Source organism: Stegodyphus dumicola, chromosome X1, assembly GCF_044657685.1.
Source record: "Stegodyphus dumicola isolate Sdum_Otavi_A_Nest chromosome X1, ASM4465768v1".
Taxonomy (NCBI): Eukaryota; Metazoa; Arthropoda; class Arachnida; order Araneae; family Eresidae; genus Stegodyphus; species Stegodyphus dumicola.
Window position 1 is genome coordinate 90,060,091 of NC_140780.1, and position 27,795 is coordinate 90,087,885.

General features: G+C 31.7%; 1 protein-coding gene across 1 annotated transcript in view; it reads left to right on the forward strand.

The window, feature by feature from the left end:
• Positions 1–27,795, forward strand: part of LOC118193352 (diacylglycerol kinase theta-like) — a 238,058-nt gene that overhangs the window by 192,738 nt on the left and 17,525 nt on the right. Inside the window, exons 18-20 of the mRNA XM_035364432.2 lie at positions 7,732–7,887; positions 7,986–8,151; positions 26,581–26,679. Of these exons, the coding sequence (XP_035220323.1) occupies positions 7,732–7,887; positions 7,986–8,151; positions 26,581–26,679 (421 nt within the window). The remainder of the gene's footprint in view (positions 1–7,731; positions 7,888–7,985; positions 8,152–26,580; positions 26,680–27,795) is intronic.

The following is a 27,795-nucleotide window of genomic DNA, read 5'->3' on the forward strand; positions in this document are numbered from 1 at the left end:
TTGCAGAAGTGAGTTGCCGTGGCTGTGTGTACAATCCAATTAAATTATCTGCGTTACCTCCTTTATTTGTAGTTGCACATAATTTAAGTATTAAATATGCTTACTGTGCTGTCTTCTAAATCGATGTGTGCCTGACAAAATTGTCCCTTTCTTTCTTCCCTTTTCTTTAACAATTTTTTTCAGTGTAAAATCCTCATCCTTCTACAGTACAAAGTCCGGAATGCGGACGTCCGCTATCCGGACTTATCTAAAATCCGGATATTAAAAACCACAACCACCACAAACTTCTCGTAGGCTTTACGCATGCGCATTTGATTCCCCCCCCTCTCTGCGCATAAAACATCTGGAGAGTCCCAATTCTTAATTTCTCTTCGAAACTAAATAAAATACCTTGTTATTGAAGAAACAGTTATTTTAGCATAAATTTGTACAGTCAGTAATTTGGCTCCGCTGCTGAGTATCTGCTTGTTATAATACATATCAAACCGAAACGATAATGAAGAAAGTGACAGAGAAGTTACTGAAAACGAGAAAATTTCGATTGACAAGTTAGTCGGAATTCTCGAAACAGCAGATACAGGACTTCAACAATGTAACTGAAAAGAGATTATGTCTGTCTACGGAATTAAAGAGAAAGTATTAGCACAAAAAACAAAGCATCTTAAACAACTTACAGTGAATGAAATGTTTAATAAGGTAAACAGATAAATATTAAGCTGTAAATTCTGATACCCTTTAGATCATAAATACTTCATTGTGCCATAAATCGCGATTTCATATTTTTAATTTTATAATTTCTTCATGCCATCATACTAGATTTAAACTGATGATCTAATATCTGGAAAAATCCGAAATTGCTGAAGTCCGGATTTCGGACTTTGTGCTTTCGGACTATAACTCAACTATTCTATTCCACCGGTAAATGTCAGATTGCTTGAAATCCTTTAAAAAGATCTAAGTTATGTCCAGTTGTTCACAGTCATTTTTACCGTTGCGATAAATAACCCTATTTTTTCATCTGATGCACACCTAAAACTTAAAAATTCATTCAGCAGCTAAATTAGTCTTGCTTTTGTTTTTGGTTTAAATTGCTTGTGCAAAATATTGCGTGTGTCTTACCATTCAAACATTTTTGTATCAATAGCTTGAACTCTTTTAATTCCATAGCATAATGCAGTGAAGGCTGTATTTTTTCTTAACGTGAAGTCTTCCTTTTCACACATTGTTCCTTTTTTTTTTTAACCTTCTGTGAAGCTTCAGCAACAGCTTTATGGTGACTTTTCATCAATCTCAATTGTCATGGTTTAACAATGCAAACCCTTCTGGTAACAATGATATCTTCAGTTAACAATGACATCTTCAGTGCAAGCATGACACCTTGAACCATCTTCTAAGCCACACTATACTTCTTTGTCTTTTTGGGCCATAGATAGCAGCTTCTTTCACTTGCATTCCTTTAACACTAAGTAGCCTGGGCCCATAACCTCTTGGGGGTTGTAGCAATCTATTAGAAGCATAATTAATATTCAAAAATAGAAATGGAAGACCATATCTGAAAACAAAAGTAATATTTATTTTTATTCACAATTAAAACAACTTGTCTGCAACAGCAATATTTACAAAAAAAAAAAAAAAAAACCAAGGCAAAATGAAAAAGCGAACAAATATCAAGTTAACGGACTCTGTAATATAAATTCACATGACATATCATTGGCAATCATGTCGATTTACTCAGGACCGTCCTCTGGTTAAATTTGCATGAGGAAAAACAAAACATTAGGCCAGTCTAAACAAGCAGTGGTTTGAACTCTCAATCATTGCTTGCATTGCTGCTAAGCTTCAAGTTACCGTAATTTCCGGAAGAAACGCCACGGCATTTACGTGTTTAAAACTTAAATTTTCAGCGGATGCGGCGTTTAGGTGCACTAAAAATAAAATATTTCCTATGATGGTCATTGTACATAGTTTGGATGGCCTTGTCATTGTGCATAGACTGGTGCTGTTCCCACACAAAAGACCACTCAGTTGCTTTTTGCGAACGTTATTTTGTTTACATTCTTTCCCTTGAACAGACCTACATGCCTTATTCACCCTAAACGAGATCTCGGAACAATAACATTCTTCCCCCTTTCAAATCAACATTCTCATCAGTTTGAATAGTCTTTCTCCTCTGCCATACGATGAATCTTCCAGGACCCATCCTCTCCCCACCCCTGCCTTTTCTGCAATTTTTTTCAAAGGCGGACACGACTCCACCTGCCTCGCAATAACGAACTCTGACGTATTTCCCCTTCAGCATGAATGGATTTTTCTTGGCATTCTGCCAGATACAGATCCCATCAGTTTGGGTACAAGTACTTGTTGGATAGTTTTTAAGTAAAAAGGGAGCGGAAAATTTTTGAAAATGTCTCTAAACGGCACAGAAGCTGTACATTTCTTACCTTTAATTTATTTTTGAGTTATGGTTTCATATCATGCATTTTTCTTAACTGGTATGTCATATATCAGGACTTAGGTTGAGTTTTTGCATCTATACGGCCCACGATAATGTCACGCGCAATTTAATCTATTGCGGCGTTTACGCTGATGCGGCCTTTCTGTGTAATTTTAATTTTTTTCCCGCCATTTTTCTCGAGTGCGGCGTTTACACTGATGCTTCCTTTTTTAAGGAAATTACGGTAGTCATCTTCAGCAACTTTTAGCCTAGCATTGATGAAGCCTCTTCAGCATTGTAGCTCCTAGATTGATTCCCCCCCTAGAATAATCTGATCTCGTCTTGGATATTTGTGCTGGCACGTAATTTTCTTCTTCTATTAATTCTAATTTTTTTAGGAATTGTTTGGAAAATTGTATGATGCTTTCTGGTTCACACTGTATAGTATTTGAATAAGTAAGATTTCTTTTTGAATCTGAATCCAAGCTTGTGGAGAATTTCAAATCTCTTTACCTCTTAAGTTTGATACTAAAAGTATCTGAAAAGATTTAGATGAAAGGATGAATTGAAATATTTTAATTTTTGTATATGAAAGGTACTAATACTTAAGTGAAGTATTAATAATTTTATGCTCATTATCTTGATATTTTTTGTATATATACAGTATGGAAAATATAGCTTATCTAAAGTTCACTTTTGATAAGCGCACAAATTGTGATGACATTTAAAGATAAAATTTTAAAAGGAAAAAAGTGGGGAAAGAAAAAATGAAAACTGAATGCTTATGAAAACACTAGTATAATGAAGGATTTACCATAGGAAGCACATTTAGTAATAGTGTGTATTAAAAATTTATTATTTTTTTGATAAACTGGTGTGTTATCTTTTGATAAATTCATTTAAAACACATTATCAAAGGGATGTACATTTCATGATTATTTCTTTTTGTGTATTTCGTGAATAAATGTTATATATATATATATCCCTTTTCTAATTTTTTTTGGGGGGGAGGGATAATTATTAATTTCTGTTAGTCTTTTTTCCACTTCTATAATCTCGCTGTATAGCACCCCTATGTAAAAAAAACTTTTGACAAATTAATTAAAATGGATATAAATTGAATGCATTACATGAATGTACAAAATTGCTTCACGATTCAATAATTCAAAACATGTCTGTAGTTAATACATTTGTATTAAATACTGCAGATACCCCTCCATCAGTGTTGCAGATCGTGCGATTTTTCACAAATTTGCGACTTTTGACAAACTTGTGCTACTAAAATTTTATTTGCGATTTTTCATGATTTTTGCGACATCCATCATTTTCTTGTGCCACTTTTGTGACTTCAAATTTTTTTTAATGTATCGTAAAATGCTTGTATTAAAAAATAATGTATCAAATAAAAATAATTTATATATAAAAAAAGTTTATTTAGACTTAAATAGAAGTTGGCATCTGGCAATCTTGTGTACATGTAGGCTTTCCTTTTCAAGGCTGCACAGCCTGACACCGGTGTAATGATAGGAAAAAACAAAAAAGGAGAAAAACTGCTTCAAGACCTCTCACCTCCCCCCCCTTACCCCATGCGTTTCGTTTTTCAGTCAGTCTCCTCAGTTCTATGGTGATAACGAATCGAACAAAAGAACTTGCAGCTTGCGCACCATATATTAAGTACCCAAATGGAGAAAGAAAGGAAATTTATTCTCCTGATTATAATATTGTTAAGAACTAAGCAATTGAAATGTCTTAAAAATCAAATTAATGGCATTTTTCTAAATAACAATGCAAATAAATTTAACAGTGATAAGTAAGTAACCAGAATCTGAAATAAATTGACAATGCAAAACGGAAATCTCACTAAAAAGCATTCCTCAATTTAAGTGTTCACAATTGAGCAAATAAATAAAAAATTTATTGCCAACTCAAAAAATTTAATACAAAATCGTCAAGAATCTCTTAAAAATGGAAGTGTAAACGTGAAGAATCTCTTAAGAATGGATATGTACAAGTTAATTTAAAAATAGAAACCTAAATTAAATGAGAATTAATTTAAAATGAAATAGGTATTTAAACAGTTGAAAATGAGCAATATATTTAAAATTTTCGTGAAAGCTAAGATACGTAAATTAAAAGGCTAAGAATCGAATACAGTAACTTACGAAACCAATAGACAGTAAATTTGTGATGATCTCAGAGGTCATGTGAGCATGCGTAAGTGTGACGTCACAAAATCACGTTATCTCTGACGTCATTTGCGATTTTGTGAGCCCTCTTTTGCGAATTTAGTTGAAAAAATCTCTGGCAGCACTGCCTTCCATTACTAATGTATAGTTTGTTATTAGCAGTTTTGTTTATGTAATTCATGACAGAAAATTTCTCTTTCACTATGAAATTGTAATATTCCCAGAAAACAAGTTCCTACATAACTATTTGTGAACAAAAGTTTAAATTTTGAAAATTCTGCAGGTTTATGTTTAGTGTAAATGTCTGAAGTCTTAATTTGAATAATGTTACATAAAGAAGTTTATGCGATACACTGGACAAATTTATATTAATGAAAAATATTCTGAACAAATTTGATGATTAAAGTGGGAGAAAATCCTTGCTAATTTCTGCTTCTTTTACAAGATATAAATAATTCTTTTAACTGTGTCAGTTTAGTAGTTTTTTGTGATTATTGACAAAAAGTATCTATTTTCTTCACAAAAGGCAAGATCTCAAATACATTGTAAGAGAAAATTATAGCTTTGTTTTCTTAATCATTTGGTGGTGGGTAAACAGAGAAAAATAGCCTTAAAAGCATATTTATTCCTTATCATTTTTTTATTTCCTGTACCTTTCTGTGTTAAGAAAAACAAATCTCCCTGAATAACATCCAAAATTATCTGAAATATTTATAATGGACTATGGAAACTTTAATTTTCCATAGTCCATTATAAATTTTACTGTAAAAAGTCTTAATAGACATCCTGCTTTGAGCTGGACTGTCCCAGTGTAATTATGTCTGCAAATTTGTCATCTTCCAGTTATTTGGTAAAATTTTTAAAGTGCCAAATATATAAGAAGTAAACATATTTCCCCTCTGTTACACTCACATTTGACAATCTAACTATTTTGTCTTGATCTCAGTATTTTTGATGTTATGTAGATTTCCACCAAAATTATGGCATGTGACCTGATAAATTTAGGTGTTTATATTCATTCATCCAGATATTTTCTCCCGGAATTTATAATAGCATGTAGTCTATGAATTCCAGTTATTTTTATTTAATTTTTTAAATAGTTATTTGCTTTAAATAGTGACAGGAACACTATAACTTCCCACTGGCCACATCATAATTCTATATGTTGAGTTTGTGTTATCATTTGTGATTATTTTGTACTTTAATGTATTATTTTGTACTTTAATGTAAAATTAATTCCTGAAATTCTGTCAAAGAAATTGTGTTTATTGATGAATTAAAAAAGAATTATCCTTTTTTGTAAGAATTTTATTATCATGGCGAGAAAGTAAAATATGAACTGTGCTTTAAAGAATTTTGTAGGAAAATATAAATACTAATAATAACTTCTTAATAGTAAGCTACATTCAGTTCGGTTATTGAAAATTTCTTTTAATTCTCTGTTTTTTTATTAATAACTTCTTTATTTAGATTTTTCAGTCATAGGTATGTACCCTAGTAGGTTGTATTCGCAGTTGTATTTTCTCAAAATTATCCCATTTTGAACAAAAAATGTCTTATTTAAGCAAAAATATTATGGTAAGCCTAGCTTTAAGTTATGAATCGTCAGTGGGTGAATCAGGGAGCAGAGGCCCAAAACAATGTCTTCTGCTTTGAGATTAAGAGTATTTAAAGTATTGGAACAGGACAGTTTATCAGCCATAGCAACAGTAGTTTTTTTTTTTTTTTATGTGTTTCTATCCACTTTGTGGCATCACACTCAACTGCCTAGTCTCTTTAAATTTAGTAATAATCTCTTTTTTTTTTTTTTTTTTTTTTAATCCTTCTTCAACTTTGGTCTTTTTGACAAGTTTTTCAAACACTGATATTCTCACACTATATCCAATTCTCATTGCAGCTTTAATTAAACAACTTGACCAATGAAGCTCAATCATTTTACTCTAAAAGCATGGTGAAGGATGATTTTTTGGCATTTACTTTTCATTTTTTATTTACTTCCTAATTTGCATAATGTCCTTTAACATTACATTACGTTACAACATTGTCCGTTCAACCAGCACCATCTGATAGTCAGAATTTGGACTATTATAATTTCTTTTCCCAGTTTTCTTTATCTTTTGGTCTATGTAACATATTCTCTACCTTAGGGCTACTTTTACTGATAACCACCTTGAAAGTGTATTTTGAATAATTTTAATGATTAGTATATTACAGGTATTTGTATGGCACAATATAATCGGTTGATTTTGCATGATGAAAAGCAACTAACTAAAGTTGATAAATTTTTTGTCTCCCTTAAGGAAAAGAATTAATTTTTTGCTAAGTAATAATGAATTATTTCTAATGATAAATTATGTTACTAATTTAATTTGTCTCTTTTGCAAAAAAATTGAAGCACCATGAAGAAAGTGGTTGTTTTTTATGATACTGAATATGTGTATAGCTCGTAGGCAGATAATAAAATGATTAAAAAATCAAGGTCATAGTACCTGTTCGCGACTCACAATCACCCACTGAGTGTTCAGATTAGTAGTTGGTCGAACCACCCCTGTTGGCAATGCATGCTTAAGTTCGTCGAAGCAAGAAGTGGTAGAGGTTCCTAATGTGATCCTGCGACACATTTCTGTCGGGCATTAATCAGTTGTCGCTCCAGATATGCAATATTTTGTGGTGCCCGAATTTGGCAGTCTACCATTCCCAGACATGCTCGATCAAGATGTTTTTGCATACCAAATTTCATCACGATTTCAAAAGTCCTTGGTGCTTCAATTTTTTTTGCAAAAGTGTGTATTTGTTTCATTTGTTTTTGATCTACTGTTGTATGTGCATATCAACAGAAACTTGTTAACTGGGCACTTATTTCTTCAGCATTCCCAAAGGTGTTGTGCTTTTTATGTAATAGTAATAATTTTGAAATTCTTCTTTTTTAGATAAAAAGTTAATTTTTTTTTTTTACATTTTTATGCCTTATGTATCAATATGGTAATTGCATTTTATGAAATATTAAAAAGAATAATCATACCTTTAAGAAAAATTTTAAAAAATTATGATGGGAATTTGATGTGCTGTTATATTAATTTCATTTTGTATATTATATCTGTCTTTCTGAAGGTTACACAATAAAGGTGTGTATGTAAAGATGGGGTTAAGAAAAATTGTGAGTCGAAAAACATGGAAGGATTTGCACAAAGAAATTCGGTTAGAAGTGGATGGTAAAATTATTGATTTACCGCCTGTAGAAGGAATAATTATTCTTAATATTCTCAGGTATGTCTGAGTAATCTTTATTATTTATTATTATGACTATGTTCTTAATGTAATAATTATTATTTATTGAAAGCATAAATGTTTTTACCTCCTTTTAGTTGGGGCTCAGGTGCTAATCCTTGGGGCCCAGAAAAGGAAGATAGCTTCTCTAAGCCTACACATTATGATGGAATGCTGGAAATTGTTGGTGTAACAGGTGTTGTACACATGGGTCAAATACAGAGTGGTTTAAGAAGTGCTATTCGTATTGCACAAGGAGGACATGTTAGTATTTTTATTTCTGCATGCATTAATGTAAAATCCAAAAGTGATGAGTTTAAAGAGTGTGTAAATCATGTGATTTAAATGTGTCAAATTGCAAAATATGTAGGTTTTGCTGAACTGAAAATGTGCCTGAATTAAAATGCAGTGGACATTTAAATTAAAATTAATTATTAAATTAAAATTAATTAGTTTAAGGTGGAGATTTTGGTGAAATAGAAATTTAGAAATTATTACTTTATTTTGAAATTGCTGTATAGTTTATGGCTAACAATTTTTAGGTATATTTCTGTAAAAATATCAGTTTCAACAAATTATATGTTCAAAATTGTAAAGAATCAATATGAGCATTTTTTAACCCCATTTAATGTCATTTATCAGTTCCCTGTTATGTTTTCAGCCATTCATCACATTTGTTCTACTGGTGGTTGTGGCATATGTAATACTTGCTAGTTTTATTGCTAACTCTTAGTAAAACCTATATTTTATATGCAGCTGATCTGTTATGTGTGGATATGTTTGATTTAGTAAGTAACTAGGTACTTGCTTTGTAAGTTTTAGAAAAACCATAAATTTTAAGAAGGTTGACTAAATTTTTTCCTTGCTTTCTGTACTTAGTATCAGTTTCTTAAAGTAAACCAGGAAAACGTTCTCTTTGGTGTGTATTTTTTAAGGAAGCTTTTATCACCTTGGCAGAGCATATATGCAATATGAAGAGAATTTTTAAACTTAAGTCTTTTTACACTTCTACTCTATATCACTTTGAGCTGGCTAGTTTCTTTTGCTTTTGATTATGTTAGTGTTTATTTGAAAATATTGTTAAATAACTTCTGGAACAGAATGACTAGCAGTGGAAGATGTCTTGAGTTTTCATAGAGAGCTCACATTCGTTTATGTTTTTCACTCGAATTTTCTTAAATACTTTCTAACATGAAAACTAATAAAATAAACCTAATAAAAATTTTTATTTCATCTGTTTTGAAATCTGATGTTTATAAAGATATTTTTTTAATTATAAAATCAAGGTATAAGGATTTTGCAGGTAGTCTGCTTTAATATAAACCCAAATATCAGTTATATTGGTCAAAGTTATTACTTCACTGTAGTCTTGGAAAATGTCATCATGCTGTTACTGTTTGTGCTGGTTTTTCTAAAAATAGTGAATCGCATTTTACATATGTTGCTAGTTTTCATGTTATACATTATTATTTATGTGCAAGTTTGTATTTTGTCTCTGGAAGAACAGAGAACGGCCAACTCATTTCTTACAAAGTGAAGTAATTAACAATATGGATTAGCTGTAAATAAAATTTCGGGAAAACGTTTTCATTCAGAAGGCTTATAGATTCTAACTTAGTATAAAAGCAGTAACTCTTGGGTATTTGATTGTATTACAGTTCTGTTGCTTAATTTCACATTTTTCAGTACATGTTTGCTTTGTAACACTTATGTACAGGGTTGGCAAGTTACCGAGAGAAACGGGAAATGTTGGGGAATTCGAAATTTTTCAAAAAAGGTTATGAAAAAGTCAGGAAATTTAAGTATTTTAATCAAAATCTCGAAAAGTTGGAGAATTTCATATGGCGATCCTCAAAAGGCGATTTTTGCTCCAAAGTTGGAAGTGGATCACTTTCTTAGTAAATTATGTGGTGCGTGAGTGGCATTTGGGCAGCTGACATAAAGCCAGTTTTCACAGCACCTATCTGATTGTCTTTCAGAAAGGTAAAGTAAGTTTCCAAGTAACCTACAGTGTCCACAGAGCTTGACTTGCATGTTCTTGTGAAGAACAAGAAATCAATCTCTTTGCCATACAGTGCATGTGAATGAAAGAAAATTGTGTCTGTTCGTTCAGAGAGCTCCAACTTTGAGATAATTCTTTTCTCTGTTGTCATGTCCAGTTAAAAAAAATCTGGTAAGTGAAACTCTGTGATCTTTTACACATTATGAAATGATTTTTTTAATGTGTATTTATTTACCTAACATTCTCTCATATGTGCTTGTTAAAATGCTAAATGTTCATGCAGTGTATTTTAAAGTTAAAAGAAGTCTGTTCATGCTTTTTGAATCATATTACAGTACAAAGTCTGTAATCTGGACGTCCATTATCCAGAATGATCTATAATCCGGACCTCAAAGCTGCAAACTTTTTTTTTTGCATGCGCGTTTAGCACAAAAAACGAAGCAACTTATAACTTACATTGAAAAAATGTTTAATAAAGTAAACAAATATTAAGCTTTTTTTTTTTTTTTTTTTTTTTTTTTGTAAATTTTGATACCCTTTAGATCATAATTGCACTTTATTTCATAAATTACAGTTTCATATTTTTAATTGTATAATTTTTGCATGCCAACTTACCAGATTTAAATTGATGATCTATAATCCGGAAAAACCCTTAATCCAGAATCGCCGAAGTCCCGACAAGTCTGGATTACGGTCTTTGTATTGTTGAACTGTTAAGCTTTTCAACATCGTCAGTGGCATGGATATTTTGTGACTATCGATCTTCAAAATTGCACAAAAATGTCTGATGGTTTATAAATTACATTAAAAAAGTTGGCATGCTTTGGTAAATGCCAAAATATTATTTCCTCTGAACTTAATTTTTTGTTGTTTTGATTTTTAAATATTTCACATTTAAAATTTAATTTTCAAGAAATTAACAATGGTTATAACTCGCAGTCCAATTCAGAAACAAATGCATTAAATATAACAATGTTTTTACGCACTTCGTTTCGTAAAAATAAATTAGAAATTGTTGTAACCTTTGAAATTTCTGATTTTGCTCTGCCTCCTAATCTTGTATGCAAAATCTATTAAACCTTTTTCTTTAATTTAACCCCCCCCATAGTCTGCTATCACGCATCCGTTTGTTTTGGAAGATCAACTGTTTGGAACAATTTTTCTGCTTTGTTCCAACAGCCAATCACCACAGATCACTTAACATCTAAAGAGGAAACTGGTTCTCCTTTACAAGAAAGCTGATAGCTGATTGGTTGAAAACAAACAACGTGCAAATTTTTTATAAAGAAAGGGGAAAAAATCACGCATCTTTCTTTCGGTAGTAAGCCAGGCAGAAAAATAGTCCAAAACAGTTGTTTGTATGAAACAAATGCATGTGTGATATGTGCCATATTTGTCATTTTACAGCAACAATTTTTAAAAATTAATAATCAGTTATCAAGGCTAACCATTTAATTCCTTCAGGGGCAGTAAAAGAATTTAGACTGCGGTGAAATTTTGTGTAAGTTGTAACTTGTGGACCCTAAGAACACAAAATTGAGGCTTAGAAAATATCTGTAGTGAAATCCTGAATTCTGAGGGCCGATATGTACGAGTATTTTATACATCTCCGTGTTAGGCATTGTTTCCACATAGCTGCCAAATGTTAATTATTTTAATCTATTTTTCTTACTTTTGATGTTTATCCATAGAAAAGGATGCTTGAATGTAGGTATTTGAGCTTGGAGTGAAAAAGTTCCAAAATTTCTGTAGCAATTTCAAATTTTAGAACTGAAATTTACATTATTCGGCACTTTGACGATGACACCCAGTTGACCATACTTTTGTAAAGTATGTGAAAAAAAGCTTTTGAAAATGATTTAAATTGAATATTATTGTATCAAAAAATGGAACATATATATAATGCTGCATGCATAAACTGTAATATGCTGTAAGTGAACTAGCATTATGTTACAAGGAAATGCAACTCAGCTGAAAAATAAAAATTTACTTTTTGAAATTATATTTATGTTTTTGTTAATATCGAAAAAGAAAATTTTTCTTGCTATCATACCAAAAACCCTGCCCTGTGCCTGCTTTCAGGGTTCATATGGCCGTTAAATGTCCTTTGGTTTTTTGTGTTTAGTCCAAAGAGATGCGAGTCCTGAAGGACTATTACTTTCATTTTGGCATTTTGTGTCGGACTCTTATAAATGTCAGTTCACTTTTAAAACTGTTGCCACAAAATGTTAGAGTCCTGCATTATATTTGAAAAAATTAAATAATGAAAAATCTGCATAAATGTATTTATATTTCTCGCATTGTGACAAAACAACGGTACATAGAGCCATCGAATTTTGAATGGCATAATCCTACTGTGAATATAGGCAGGTGGAAGCCCAAATTTGGTATTTGTTTTTATATTTTGCAAAATTTTAATGAATTTTTGAGTAACAAACTCAACAATTTAAAAGCGAGCAATGGCACCTCTCTACGAGAGAAAAAAACCTTTTTATCTCCAGCACTTCAAACTGTGTATCGGAAATTCTAAAGATATGCTCATTTTAAAATTATTTTGTGACATTGGCATGAAACTAAATTTTATGGTTTAAGTGCAAAGAACGTGATATTTAATAAATAAAGGTAACACACAAAACATTAAAAAAAGCCGCTTTAGACGTAATTTAAAATCTGAAACTTTTTTTTTTTTTTTTTTTTTTTTTTTTTTTTTTTAATGCTATTTGGCTCTTGGACGGTCCTTAATTTTGGCCAAAATCGGCAGAAGGTCCTTAATTTTACGCATCTGCTATTTCTGTCTATTCTTTTACGATTGCCATTTTGAGTGTTAACTAACATTTTTTAGGAATATTTTTGGTGATTCATTGAAAATATATACTTGATGGGTTATGATTTGAAATCTTTCCAACTTCTTAATATTAGCAGTGTGGTTCCCAAATTTATGAGCATGAGACTCTGCTTCTATTGAAAAATTAACATTTCAGTTTTTTTTTTTTTTTTTTTTTTTTTTTTTTTTTTTTTTTTTTTTACCTGAGAATGAAGAGTTTTATTACATCAAAAAAAATTTTCTTTTTAGAGATAAGATTTCTTTTATTATGTAGTGCTAAATTTAACGACTTACCAGTTTGGTGATTTCAAGATCAGTTTGTATAAAAAAAAAATTTTTAATTTGGGGATTTGGGAATTTTTCAAATCTATTAGAATTATAATTAAGAAATAGCTTTAAAATGAAACATTTTTATTTTCCCATGTCATATTTTAAAATGACACAATTTTTGGAGAATTTTACTAAGCGTGAAAAGAAAGTTATTTGAATTTTCTGCTTTTGATCCTAAAAAGTATTTCTCTTAATCTTCACTTTATTTTCACAAGACACAAGATGGAAAATCGCAAAAGTTGTTCTAATTGTGTCACATGGGCGGCAGGCATCTGTAGAAAGGAATTTTTCTGTTCATAAAGAAATTAAAAACTGAACATTTAAAAGATCTGCCTTATGTGTGTCACTGCACTGTAACAGGGATAGTCATTTTGTCACCTGGGGAAATTTCTATGAGTCCTGCCCAGTGTTTATCCAAATTCTTAAAATTTTTCTAATCCCTAATCTTTATTATTATTCTTTTATTTTTTATTTTGGGGGGGGGGCTCAGTGCTTTACTTAAAATTCTGCCACAGTGGCTATGGTGCTAGACCTGACCATATATCATTTTAGTTATTCTCTATACTTATATTGTTAAAGAAATAAAATTTGCAGATTCCTCTGTACATTGTTCTGTACATTCTTTAGAATTACAGAAATCTTCGCTTATATCTGAAATCATAAAATGAAGAGGGAACTTACAAAAGTGAAGCTCGGGTATCGATAAGTGCTTTCGTTTATTAAACTCTCTCTGCTGACAGGTCCTTAATTCTTTTATTAATGTTCCTTATAAGTTCTTAAATTCCATGTGTACAAACCCTAACTTGAATATTGGGCCCTGTCACTGCCCTTTTTAATATTTTATAAATATAGATTGTATTAGGTAATTTTGTTCGGGAAGAAAAGCTGTTAAGCAAGCTTATATCTGGTATACCTCAAAATTCTTTTTTTATTTTTCGGCCCATAGGGTCTCTTTTTTTCCTCCGTAAATGAGATGATAATGTATGATTTTTCTCAGGAAGAATAGCTCTTTCCACATTATTCTGATGCACGAGTAGGGACTGGCTCTTGGATATCAAGAGCATGACTTTGATTCTCATGTGACTCAAATCAGATATACTCCCCTTCTTTTATTATTTGGTGAATGTACTTTATCAGATGTATCAGATACAGCAAGATCAGATCCATCTGATTTCTTCCAAAGATAAATGTTTTCCCTCTGAAACTGGCCTTATAAATATCTTCCTCTTTCACCAGCTGTGAAGACTTGATTTCGAAAACTGCCTACTTGTATCCTTAGACTAGAGAAAAATTTCTTTTGTGTTCCCTAATCTCTTATTTGAAAATTAACAAAGATGATCTCCTAAAAGTGTGTTTTTCAAATGAGCAGTTGTTCCATTCTAGTACCAGGGAAAAGGGTGCATTACTATTTCCTGCGTTTGTTAGTGAGTTTACAAACCTGCTGTAGAGAAAGCATGATAAATTAGCCATCAATTACCTCTTTTCAATTTCCCATCATTCTGGGGTGTCTGTCGGGACTAACACTTTAGGCCCTCAATGAGTGTATGACATTTTGACGTCAAATGACAACTTTGAAATCAATGAGTTTGTCTCAGGAAAAAGTGAAGTGGTTAAATTAAAATATTAACTAAACAGAGATGAGTGAGAAACTCAACTAGCATAAGCAAAGGTTTAGAAGAAACTGAAATACTTTTATTCATTCCTGGAACAGAGTCAGTAAACTCCCCATTCCCCAAGAATGTAATATTTAATTATAAACAATTGTTATAAACAGACTCTTACCTCACAGAGCAGAGAAGCCCAGTGCTGCCATCTGTTAGTGAGGTACTCTCAGTATGGGCATTAAATTGAATAAATTGACATTGTCGTGTTGGGCGTTAAAATTAATAATTTAATAAATTAAATTTAATAACAGACTTCTGATATATTTTATACACCAGTGCCTTTCAAAAAATTGGTATATATATATATTTGGCGAAATACTGTTGATCGTTGCAGCTTAATGTTTAATCTTTTTCAATCATTTTAAGTAATTAACTTAATATTATTTATGTGATTTAATGTGGCTTCTTTCTTCTAAATTTATACATTATTAACCATTTGTAGTCATATGCCTACTCTTCCAGTCATGTGTCTGCTGTCAGCCGCCAGAGCAGAGGACCATGTTGATCTTATAAAGTTCACATTACCAGCTCAAGGAAAATTAATTCCAACCAGCATGATAACTTAATGCAACTGTAAAGGGTTAACTTTCTGATTTCAGTCAGTTTTCACTGGCATCCGTGTGAAAGTAGTCCTATCAGTCTGATGACATACCATCAGGAAATTAAGTACACATATTTTTTTTTTACTTATGTTTGCTGCTAAATAAATATAAAATACTTGGACTTATTTTTAAATATTCTTAAATATATATTTTTTTTTAATATATAAAATATCTGCAAAAAAAGACATTTTTTAATCTGGATTGGATGGATTCTCATCTCAGTTCCCATTGAAGTCCATGGTTGCAACTTCTTGAAGAAGCTCCTAATATGGCAAGGTGCATGTTTTGCCAATAAAATATTGTGCTTAGTAACATTGGAAGAAAAGCAATCACAAACCACATAGACAGTGTAAAGCATAAGAAAATCAGTTCTATGAACTCTAAAAAAAATTTCTGTGCAGATAAAAACTGTTCTGAAGCGCAGTAATCTCTGGCACCAGTTGCTGAATCATCAACTTTAAACTCTGGCATAACTAAGGACAACATGTTTGTTCACATGTTTCGTATAATGTGTTTAATGATGCTGCTCTTCTGTTCCAGAAAATGTTTGATGACTGCAATAAAGTGAAAGCTGGTATGTACAAAAATGTTGTAGTGTCATTGGGTTTAACTCCATGCTTTAGAAAGATCCTATTTTTTAATAAGAGCATTGAATTCATAATTTGCTTTGATGAAGCTTTAAATAGAATTAGATAGATTTTTGGGGCAAACTGAAGAATGAAGTGAGCACAAGATACTCACATCATTTTTTTTTAGGGGGGCATGCTTTTGCCACTGACCATCTGAGAAGTTTTTATTGAGAAAATCTGAGAACTGTATAAAATGAAATAGCTTTAAGTATCCTTCAATGGACCAAATGCTAAATTCCTCAAAGATTTGAAAGAAAATTTTGCAAATGGTAATGACTTATTTCATATATTAGATATTGGGTTCTGCGGTTTGTATGTCGTTTACAGTTCCTTTAGAGCTGGGCATAGAGCTACCGACTAGAAGCTAAGTGCAGTTATTTAAATTAAAGCTTATTTAAATATATGGATATTAAAGATAATTCTACTCAGCTAGCAAATTATATGCCATTACTAATTATACGACTTCTCTGCTGAAATTTTGAGAAGTAAATGGTATGAAAACATACTGTTGCTGAAAGAACTATTGGTATTTTTTGTGTGGGAAACAATATATAGAATCATCGAACACCCAAAGACTGTGAGAAGCTGTTAAAATATGTTTTATTATTTCTGTTGAAGAAGTTCTACATCTGTTTCTATAATCTTTTCTGGTAGCTGATCCTATGTGCAACGTTTCATAGTATGCTAAATCAGCTTCTTTCAGAATTTATCAAAAGAGATTTACTGCAAAAAGCAAAAACTCCTAAAAAATTGACAAAAATAGATTCTTGTATCCAGTCAAATATTGTAGTGTTGCAGATGTGGATGTAGGATCTGGTGCGACTATTTAGCTAAAAGTGGAGAGTCAGACCTAAAGAAAAGAGAATTCAGAACTCTGTGGTTAAGCTTCCATCAAAAATAGTTGAAAGAAGCTTGATCAAATACATTTCTTTATTCGATCCTAAGCTTATTGCATCTAATGAAATTTTATGTGAGAAAAGGATGGAGAGGCTGCTGTATGAAAATGAATGGATGGATTCAGCATCTGTAGATAAATCAAAAGTGTAGCTTAAAGAATTATTCAGAAGTAAGGGTGTTTGAAAACATTTTTATTAATTATACTGCAGTGCAACTTGATCACTTTTATAAGGATTTGATTAATAATTCAGATTTTGAAGAACTTTGGAGAGTTGTAAAACTAGTTCTAGTTTTATCAAATGGCAGTGCCACTATAGAAAGTGGTTTCTCTGTTAATAAGAATTTTTTTTTTTTTTTCCAATGGCATGTTCTAGCTGTTTATAGGTTTTGAACTATACTAAGGTAGAAAGCTGTGGTCTATAATGGAGGCACCTAGTAGGGGAGTCATCATTGCCTCCTATGAAGGAACGGACAAATTACATTCATGCCTTCTCCAAGATTCAAGCCTTGGCCCCTTGGTACAGCAGTCAGGATCGCTATCGACTTTCCCATCTGGGTGGCCTGTTAATAATATATTGGTGAAAAAATACTTTAACAGCAATGCAAACTATTAATGATGCCAGAAAGGTAAATGGATCTTATAATGTATCTTATAATGTGATGAATATTAACGTAACTCCTGGTATCTTATAATGTACCAGATCTGCTCCTGGTGTGCATCATCTAGTAGGGGAGGCACCTAGTAGGGGAGTCATCATTGCCTCCTATGAAGGAACGGACAAATTACATTCATGCCTTCTCCAAGATTCAAGCCTTGGCCCCTTGGTACAGCAGTCAGGATCGCTATCGACTTTCCCATCTGGGTGGCCTGTTAATAATATATTGGTGAAAAAATACTTTTAACAGCAATGCAAACTGTTAATGATGCCAGAAAGGTAAATGTATCTTATAATGTGATGAATATTAACGTAACTCCTGGTATCTTATAATGTACCAGATCTGCTCCTGGTGTGCATCATCAAGCACTTGAAGACAAAGAGCTGTGTGATAGTAAAGGTAAAGAAATATTATTGGACAAAAGGAAAGCATGGGCTTAAAATTTTGTACCCGAGAAACAAAAATTGAGGAGAGGTGTTTCTTCAGTTGGTTCAAAAATTGCAGGATTAAAATAACAAATCTAGTTTTGTGATAAATTGTCCTATGTATTCACCTTTTTGAAAAAAAAAAAAAAATAAAAAATAAAAAATAAATATTGTAAATGTCTTCTTTTCCCATATCAGAAATATACTTTTCTTATTTGTGTATAATTGATTTTTTTTTTTTTTTTGTCTTCAGTTCTTATCAAACATTACATATAATTTGCATTATATATGTTTATATTAAAAGTCTAGTGACTTCTTAGAAAAACCTGCTTTTTTTACCTTTCAGAATTAAGCAACTGTTCTAATGTTACAGGTGTGATTGTTTGGCAGTTGTATATTATTTAATAAGATAGATAACTGCTCCTCTGTCACCATTTTGTGAACAACTTCCTTTCCAGAATTTATTTGTGACACCTTTTTCAAAATAATAAAGCTGTGTCATTCATGACATCGCAATTTTTATGCAATTAACGGTGGTAAAAATCCGATATTTAAAAGTTTATACATTTTGTCAAAAAATCAACAATTTCACTTCTGATTTAGATGGAATATATTGTAAGTATGTAAATGTACACCTAAAATTAATTTTTAAGTTGCACCTTTAATCAAATACATTTGTGCTGACATTTTATTATAAATGTCTTTCAGGGTCTTCAGTTAAAAAGGGAATTTATTTGGGCTTAATTAATTTTATTATACAATTGCTTGCTGAACAGAGCGGTGATTTAGTATGTGAATATTCTGTAGCAAGTTTTCCTAGTTTGGCAAAAGCTTGATTTGAAAGTTATTGAGGAGAGTAACTGTAATAATTCTAATAAATGATTTGGGGATTCAGAAGTGGAGAGTAACTATAATAGTTCTAATAAATTCTTTGAGGATTCAAATTAATTAATTTTATGATACAATTGCTTGTTGAACAGAGCGGTGATTTAGTATGTGAATATTCTGTAGCAAGTTTTCTTAGTTTGGCAAAAGCTTGATTTGAAAGTTATTGAGGAGAGTAACTGTAATAATTCTAATAAATGATTTGGGGATTCAGAAGTGGAGACTAACTATAGTAGTTCTAATAAATTCTTTGAGGATTCAAAAGTAATATTTTTTTATCAAATTCCTATGTACTGGACAAATATTTTTGTTTTCAACCCTCAGCACTGCCAATACACACTACGAGGCTAGATTGGAATTTTTTTTAAACTCGCATGGAAAATTCAGGGAATTTCATTCTCCTGCTTAAGTTGCAATCCTGTATGTAGTGGTCCTTTTTTATAGTTTTTCAAAACTTTTTTTTTTTTGTGTGTGTGTGTGTGTTCTTAATAGGTATTGAAATTTTAAAACCTGTTTATCACAATAAGGAATATCAAGGGGTGTTCTTGATAACACCACAAAAAGTAAATTTGAATGCCAGAAATGGACTTGAAACTTCAAGGGGCAACAAGTACTTGTATTCATGTAGAATATATGGATTCATGAGGCTATAATACACATGAGGGATCCCAGTCATCAGAAGTCTTTGTCTTCAGAAAATAAGCTGATTATTTTTTCCTTCTTTACCGTATGTTCATAATGTTGCATTGTGTTTCCTTGTACAGTGGTACCTCGACATACGAGTTTAATTCGTTCCATAACCTTGCTCGTATCTCGATGCAATTTTTCCCATTGAAATGAATTGAAATGCCATTAATCCATTCCAGCTCCCAAAACACCACCTCAGTTGTTTTCGTTAAGTGTTTTTGAATAAGAAAAATATATTTACAAGAAGAAACATTTATTTATAAATAACAAATACATATTTCGTCACGCTTTGTTCCTTTCCACCTGCAGATTGTTTAAAAAAACTGTCCAAGGAGGTTTGTTTCTTCCTCCCTTTCAGGATATTGCAGAAATGAGTTAGGCAAGTTTCGTTGAACAACTCTGATGCACGACCAGTTGCAAATTTTTCAGGGTGATTTTTATCCACGAACTGTACATCTTTCTCCCACATTCCCAAGATCTCCTTTATATCTTTTGTAGGGATAACCTCCTCCACCTCTGGCTCCCCTTCAAAACTAATTTTTCGTTGAACCACCGTATGCTACTGCGAATGTAGATAGTATAACTCCTCGGTTGTCAGTGCCTGAGACTGTTCCTCAATGAGTTCGTTCACATCTCTCTCATCCACCTCCAGACCCATGTATTTTCCCAGAGAAACAAGTCTAATCTAAGGTGGGAAAAACTGTTAGACGACGCCAACATGCATGCGCATGTTGTGGTCATGTGCAGCAGTGTAGTGTGCGATTCCTCGTATCTCAAATCTTGCTCTCATCTCAAAGCAAAATATCCCATGCTCGGCAGCTCGTATCTCCAAAACACTCGTATATTAGGGCACTCGTATATCGAGGTACCACTGTACATTATGTTTTGTTCTGTCTTGTAAGTGAAGTATCTCCTTCCCAGTAGGAATTGTTTAATTGTTTAAATGCATAAATTGCCTTTGAATTCTCTTCAAAGGCTTGGGGCAAGCTTTAAGTAATATTCAAAGGGTGTTACACATTTTTGTAACGATTTTGCAAAAATTGATATATATATATATATATATAAACAAACCTGAGAATTTTATTTCGTAATATGTTCAATCTCATAGCCCTTTTTTGAACTATGATCATCATGATTTCCAAGATAAAAGTCATTTCCTTAAAACATCAAGGTTTATTTCATTCCATGCCTCCTTCACAATCTTCCAGAGTCCATCCAATGTTTTAGGATATCACTTATAAAGAGCTTTTGTAAAAGTCCAAGTGTACAATAATCTAAAGGAGACACATCAGGGGACTAGGGTTGGGTGCATCTAAAGGGTGCATTTAACCTTCAGTTAAGGTTTCATTTCTGATATTTTCAAAAAATAGAGCAGTAGTGGTATGGCTTGTAGTCTTATGCTGATGGAACTTAATACAGTGAAGATTGTTTGGATAAAAAGCTGGAATTTCTTCTTTAAAAATAGATGTTAAAACATATTTCTGATAGTGATCCAAATAAATTTTGACAATTTTTTCTACTTTCCATATTTTAAGTGTTCGGTTATAAGAGAATCTAGTAATAACCATAAAACCTTTAGAAAAACTTTCCTTGTTTTCTCTGAACCAACATATTACGTGTTTTTTTCCTCTTTTTCAGTAGTAAATCTATCTTTTTCTATTGAAATCAGATAAGTTTATCCAAGCCTCATCAACTGTAATTATATATTTATATTTTTCACCTGCCAAATAATTTTCATACAGGAATCTGCACATCTTACTCTGGGAAACATGTTTCAGCGTTAGGCAATGAACATCATGATTTTTTTTTCTTTTGATTAGCTCTAAATCAGATTTTATAATTTTGTTCACATTTCCTACAGAGATATTTAAAGATTTTGCAATAGATTTTGGGGGGGGGCTGGATTTTTAGAAGATGTGATACAGTCAAAAGTCGTTAATTCGGACTCGTCGGGACTTCAGCGATTCCAGATTATCGATTTTTCCGGATTATAGATCATCAGTTTAAATCTGTAAGATGGCATGCAGAAATTATAAAATTAAAAATATGAAACCGTAATTTATGAAAAAAAGAACAATTATGATCTAAAGGGTATCAAAATTTACAAAAAAAAAGCTTAATATTTGTTTGTTTACTTTATTAAACATTTCTTTCAATGTAAGTTGTTTCGTTTTTTATGTGATAATTCATTCTCTTTAATTCTATAAACAGACATAATTTCTTGTTCAGTTACGAAGTTCCGCTGTTCAAGTCCTATAATTGCTGTGTCTACCGATTAATTTGTCAAATCGAAATTTTTTCGTTTTCAATAACCTCTGTCAGTTTCTTCGCTATCGGAAGCGAATTATAACGACGAGGAATTTGATTTAAATCATATCAAAGACGGAGTACATCGAGATAAAATACTACATTTAGTAAGGAATTATAAGCCCAATAAAATAAAAACATCTGTCCTGAAGATAAGGATAGTGCTGACAGATCAACTTCCAATTCATTGCATGCCACGGCGTTAAAGATAAACAAAGTTTAGATAAGGAAACGTTAAAGTTTAGATAAACAAAGGATATGTCTTTATCCATTTTTTGCAGCAATTCCACTTTTTGTTAAATAACTTTGAAACATACTTTCGCTTTCTAGATCCTTTACATATTAATAAATATATATTAGAAATTCTATTTGAAGTAATTGAAAGTTCAACATTACTTTTATAAAATTGCTCTAACAGTCTGCAAAAAATAATTAGCCGGATCCAATTCAAAGATTAAGGAACAGCGCAATCTGCAACATTAACTGAAATAGATAATTAGATAATTTTAGCTTAGCTTATACCATCCGTTATACATTAAACGCGCACTCGTAAACGTATTTTGCGCGCGTGCACAAGCATATTCGCAGCCGTAAATGTCTTACGCATGCGCATGCAATATGATGCATGCGCAGAAAAATTGTAGCTTTGAGGTCCGGATTATGGGTGTCCGAATTAACGACTTTTGACTGTATTAGATTTAATAAGAGCATTACATACCTTTGTTGGCTATACATTTTTTTGCCTTTTTCCCAGTCAGATGTAAACTTTGATTCCCCCCCCCTTTCATATTAATTATATTGATTCTTTTACATGTAGAGATACTAAAACCATCCTTTTTACATTTTTTTAATAATTGAGTAAGCATTTTTTTCTTCGGACAGCACAAAAATATAGCCTTCAATCCACTGTTTATGTTTCAGTGACATTTTAAAGAAAAGAATATTTTTAATGCTGCAGACAGTAATTATACCTTATTCCAATGTGATGCCAGTCGTGTTTATATTTTTTAATGAATGTTTAAATTTATGAGAAAATCAAAATCGTTGCAAAATGTGTGAACACCCTCTGTATAGCAAACTTTACTGACATAAGCAGACTATTAAATTTAAGATGGCTATAGCAATAAGTGAGCGTGTAAGTATTTATCTCTTACTCTAGTTATTTTTTCATAGTCCAGTCATAGTATCATCAATGAAGCTGTATGATATATATATATGTGTGTGTGTGTGTGTATCTTCTCTGTTATTAAATTTAGGTATTGTTTATAAGTATACTTTGATCTCTACAAGATCAGTAATTTGTTAGTTAAGTTAATGGATTTTTATTATTATTACTGCTTAAGATTAACTGTAGTAAGATATGTATTGACACTAATAAAAGGTGTTCATCACTTTGTAAATCACTTTGTAAAAAAATGTAAATTTTGTTCAAAACAATTTTTAAACTTAGCTTTATCATTGCCCTCTTTTTTGGACCGAAACATATTTTTTATTTATTTGTTTGTTTTTTACCACTTGCGCTAAAAAGATGTGCTACGCACGTCGAGATGGTTTTGTCTCAAATCGCGAGCGACATGAACACCACATCGATAGGCATTTATCGGAAAAATGAAAATAACATGGTACACACGTCGCCTAACAAAGAGATTGTTTATTTCTTGAGTTACGGCTCTAGATTGCACTCGCAGACACGGAGCGGCGTAAATGAGACACTTTACCGCTTGTTATATTGTAGCGCACGTCACCGCAACTGTGAAATTTAGTCGTAGTGCAAGTGGTTAAGTCATGCCATCATGGAAAAAATTATTATTAATTTAAATGTAAAGATTTAATATGTACAATACAAAGTCTGTAATCCGGACTCGTCAGGACTTCGGCGATTCCGGATTAAGGGTTTCTCCAGATTATAGATCATCAATTTAAATCTGGTAAGATGGTATGCAGAAATTATACAATTAAAAATATGAAACCGTAATTTATGAAATAAAGAGCAATTATGATCTAAAGGGTATCAAAATTTACAAAAAAAAACTTAATATTTACTTTATTAAACAGTTCTTTCAATGTAAATTGTTTAAGTTGCTTCGTTTTTTGTGCTAAACATGCATGTGTAAAAGCATTACGCACATGCATAAAACATACAAAAAAAGTTTGTGGCTTTGAGGTCTGGATTATAGATCATTCCGGATAATGTTCGTCTGGATTACAGACTTTGCACTGTAGTAAGGTAAAATTTTTTAACTCGAGAATATCAGTAGCATGAAGTGTGGAGAAATAAACAGTTTTAAAAGCTTTGAATGATTTTAAGTATCAGAAGGCCAGTGACCATGTTATAGTTATATGTATGGAAATAGTTGTATGTATGCATTATGTTGTATTAGGGTTCTGACGACTACTGACAACACTTGAAATCAGTGAGTATATCTCGGGATAAATGGTGAAGTGGTAAAGCTAAAGTTTGGTCTCCTGGGGAAGGAAGATTTTCTGTGCTTTTAAAGATTTTTATATCTTTGCATTCTTTTGGTTTATTTTGTTGCACATCCAGGTATTGGCAATAGAAAATAGTCTTGAATTTACAAAATTTCATTTCATTACTTAGGCCACCTTTGGAACTAAAAACAAGTTTATTATGTTAAGTACTTTCATATTCGATTTTGATATTTAAATGCTTGTTTTTATGATACTCTACTTAATTACTCAATTTAATACAGGATTTCAAAAAAGATAAAAAAATTGCATTCTTGGTTAATTTTTAGAAATTAAGCCACTGTTTAAATCCAAACAAGGCCTGGTTCTGCTGCTTCCACATTTTTCAGAGGAGTTACAATTCTAGCCTGAGAACACTGAAATCACAAATGACATGAACTGTCAAATTCCCTTGCATGTGAAATCGGTTTGCAGTGTTAATGAGAAATTTTACCATTTGCATGATATTTCTTTTGACATTTATTAAGATAGATGTTCATACTGAATGTACATGTGTCTCAATTTCCATAAATATAATAAAGTGAACTATATGATTTTATTTTAAATAACAAAATTTTTATTTTGAGGTTATATGTAATCAGAGCTTAGGAAATAAGATATAGCTGGAGTGAAGTTTGATACTTAACCAGTATTTGTACATTTATATTTAACAGTTTTATTGTTTGGTTTCAAATTGTTTCTTTTTCAAATATTTTCTTGACTCTAATGTTCTTACATGCTGATGTATCTTCTCAAAATATTTTAATCAAATACTACACTCCACAGTTGAAAATTGGCTGAAATGATGATCAAAATATTCATTTTAACTATTATGTTTTACTACCACATATTTTCATATTCCATTTTTGCATTGTTTCATTTTTAATCATTTATCTGCTATTTCTGTATTATTTTTCTTTGTGTGGCAGTATTTTATTTAATTTAATTACTCATTAATTATTATGTTGTTATTTTTATTTCACACATAATGAGAGTCGTGTTGGGCTCAAGCACTGTAAATTTTGCATCTCTGTCTTGAATCTCTGATTCCAACTAAATAGTATTTTTAGTGTAAATAGATAAATTAGTCAGAAGCTGGAAGGATTTAGCTCTACTTCTGCTTTTCTATTAAATAACTGCAGGATGTAATTAAAGTAGTATCGGAAGTTATTTTTGGCAATCAAGAGACACAGTGCAGTTACCTTAGGAAAAGCTTTAAAAACATAAACAGCAACAACAACATATGCAGGAAATCTGGAACACCAATGCCTTATCAGTTTGACAAGTTGAAAATTTCTTTAAATTTTTTATAATCTGAAGTTATAGTTTTAAGTAAATCTTATAAATGATGATAAATTCTAATGTGAATAAATAAAGATGAACTGACCTTGATAAAAATGATAGCATTTAAATTTAAACAGCTAAGTTGATTGATTTCTAAAATCTGCACATATGATCTGCAGTTTTAAAATACTAGACAACTATATAAATGTGTTGTTTGGTATACAGTTTAATTTGAAGTAATTCACAATGCAAAAATCTGTAACTAATTAAACTCTTTCACTGTTCGTAAGCTGTCACGCTGCCTTGTTTACTGTCTGTGTTGGCATGAAATATAAATCCCTAGAAGCATTTTAGTTGGCTAGTGGCTCATACTAAATATGAAGCCAGCAAGCACAAAGTATGAAATTATTGCCCATATCAGGACAATGGGTTTTTAAACTTAAATGATTTAATTTCAAGGTGTGGTTCCTGGTAAAGCATGGGTTACTTAAAAAGCATAACAGGGGGCATGATTGTAAGGCGTTTGATAAAGCATATATTAATAAAAATCCATATTGTTCTGTGAAGCTGCTGTACTTACATGTAAATCTAATGGAACAAATACACAATTTAAATGGATGAATAAGGTCACATAAAGTATTTCTACCCTTAAATGTTAGTATTGTGATATTTATTTCTATCTCTTTTTCACCTTGTGTTGTACTAACTTGAGAATTTTCTTTTTAAAATGGAAATATTACATAATAGTTTTTGCTTAAAGTTTTACTTAAATGATCTGAACTTTGTATTATATTAGCAATATCCATTGCTACTCAAAATATTATTAAAAAAGACTTGTAAAACACTAAGATGTGAAATATTGCAAAATAAAAGCATATAGAGGATGGAGAATTTAAATTTTGAAAACAAGACTTCAAAACGAAACATGAAAATATTTATGTAATCAAGAACTTACTGATTTTCTTTTCCCATTTGTAGTAATTAAATAATAATGATCGTGTGCTAATGACAAGGGTTGTTTCCTGTATTTATAGTTGAGGATTCGTTTAAATACTGAAGTCCCTATTCAAGTTGATGGAGAGCCATGGATACAAAGCCCATGTGAAGTTGTAGTTCTTAGGTCAGCATTAAAAGTAAGTAAATTGTTTACTAAAAGGTATAGACCGTGTTTGTATTTTGTATTTTAATAGTGCACAGTCAGCTCCTAGTTTACCAGAATAGCACTAAGAGTTCATTAGGTTGTGTAAATATTTAAAAAATATTATTAAAAAACACTGAGTAATGGAAGAATAAACATAATTAGAAATTAAGTTACAAGTGTCCTCTAAAGACAATGTTTGCAAGAGAACTTGAACTGTATTATTGAATTCAGCTCACATGAAAAAGTTTTTGTCTTTTTGGCAGAGTTAATCTGGCAGTCTTCATTTGCTATCATTGTTTTTACCACAAGCAGATTTCCCCCCCCTCTCTATAGACAGTTTTGTTGAGAGATTTCCCGTCATACTGCAGTAAATAAGCTTGTTTTTATATTCAGGTAAAGATTATTAATACTGTCTGTCTACAGTAAGAACAGCTCTCGCCAGTTTGTCTGCAGCTGTCTGTTGCCGTAGAAACGAGCCGTGACACATTTTTCGTAGGAATGTCTTGAAGATTTACTTCTCAGTTTGCCACCTTGGCATATTTAAAGATGATTTGGCGATATTCACATTTTGTTTTAGTTTCAAGTAAAATGCTCATTGACCCTTTGCGTCGACCCCGACATTCAATTTCCGAAAATGAAAATTGATGGCATAAATAAAGTTTTCGCAGTTAAGGAACGGTCTTTGATTTTGCCGTGTGAGGTACAAGTCGCTGAATTTGCCATCCTTCTAGATGTACAATGAGTAAAAATATATCAAAATAACTTGTAGGGAAATGCATTTAAAAATCCGTGCTTGTTTTTGAAGAAAAATGCTCTCAATAAATACTTTTTGCAAACATGTCTTCTTTTCCCATACCTTCAAACTAAACCAAAAGCTGGTCAATTTAATGATGAAAGGAAGTGAAGGTAAATTAAAATCAAAACTGCTTTTTACTTAATTACCAGTGGTTTGGGTTGTTTTATATGATTACGGAAAGCCTCCAGGGTTAAATGCCTAAGAGGAGGGATGCCTTCGGGGAGGGCTTGCTAAGGAAAACTGCCTTGTATACACGTTACACATGGGGAAAACACCCATTCATGCAGCCCAGCCTGTTCACGGGATTCAAAC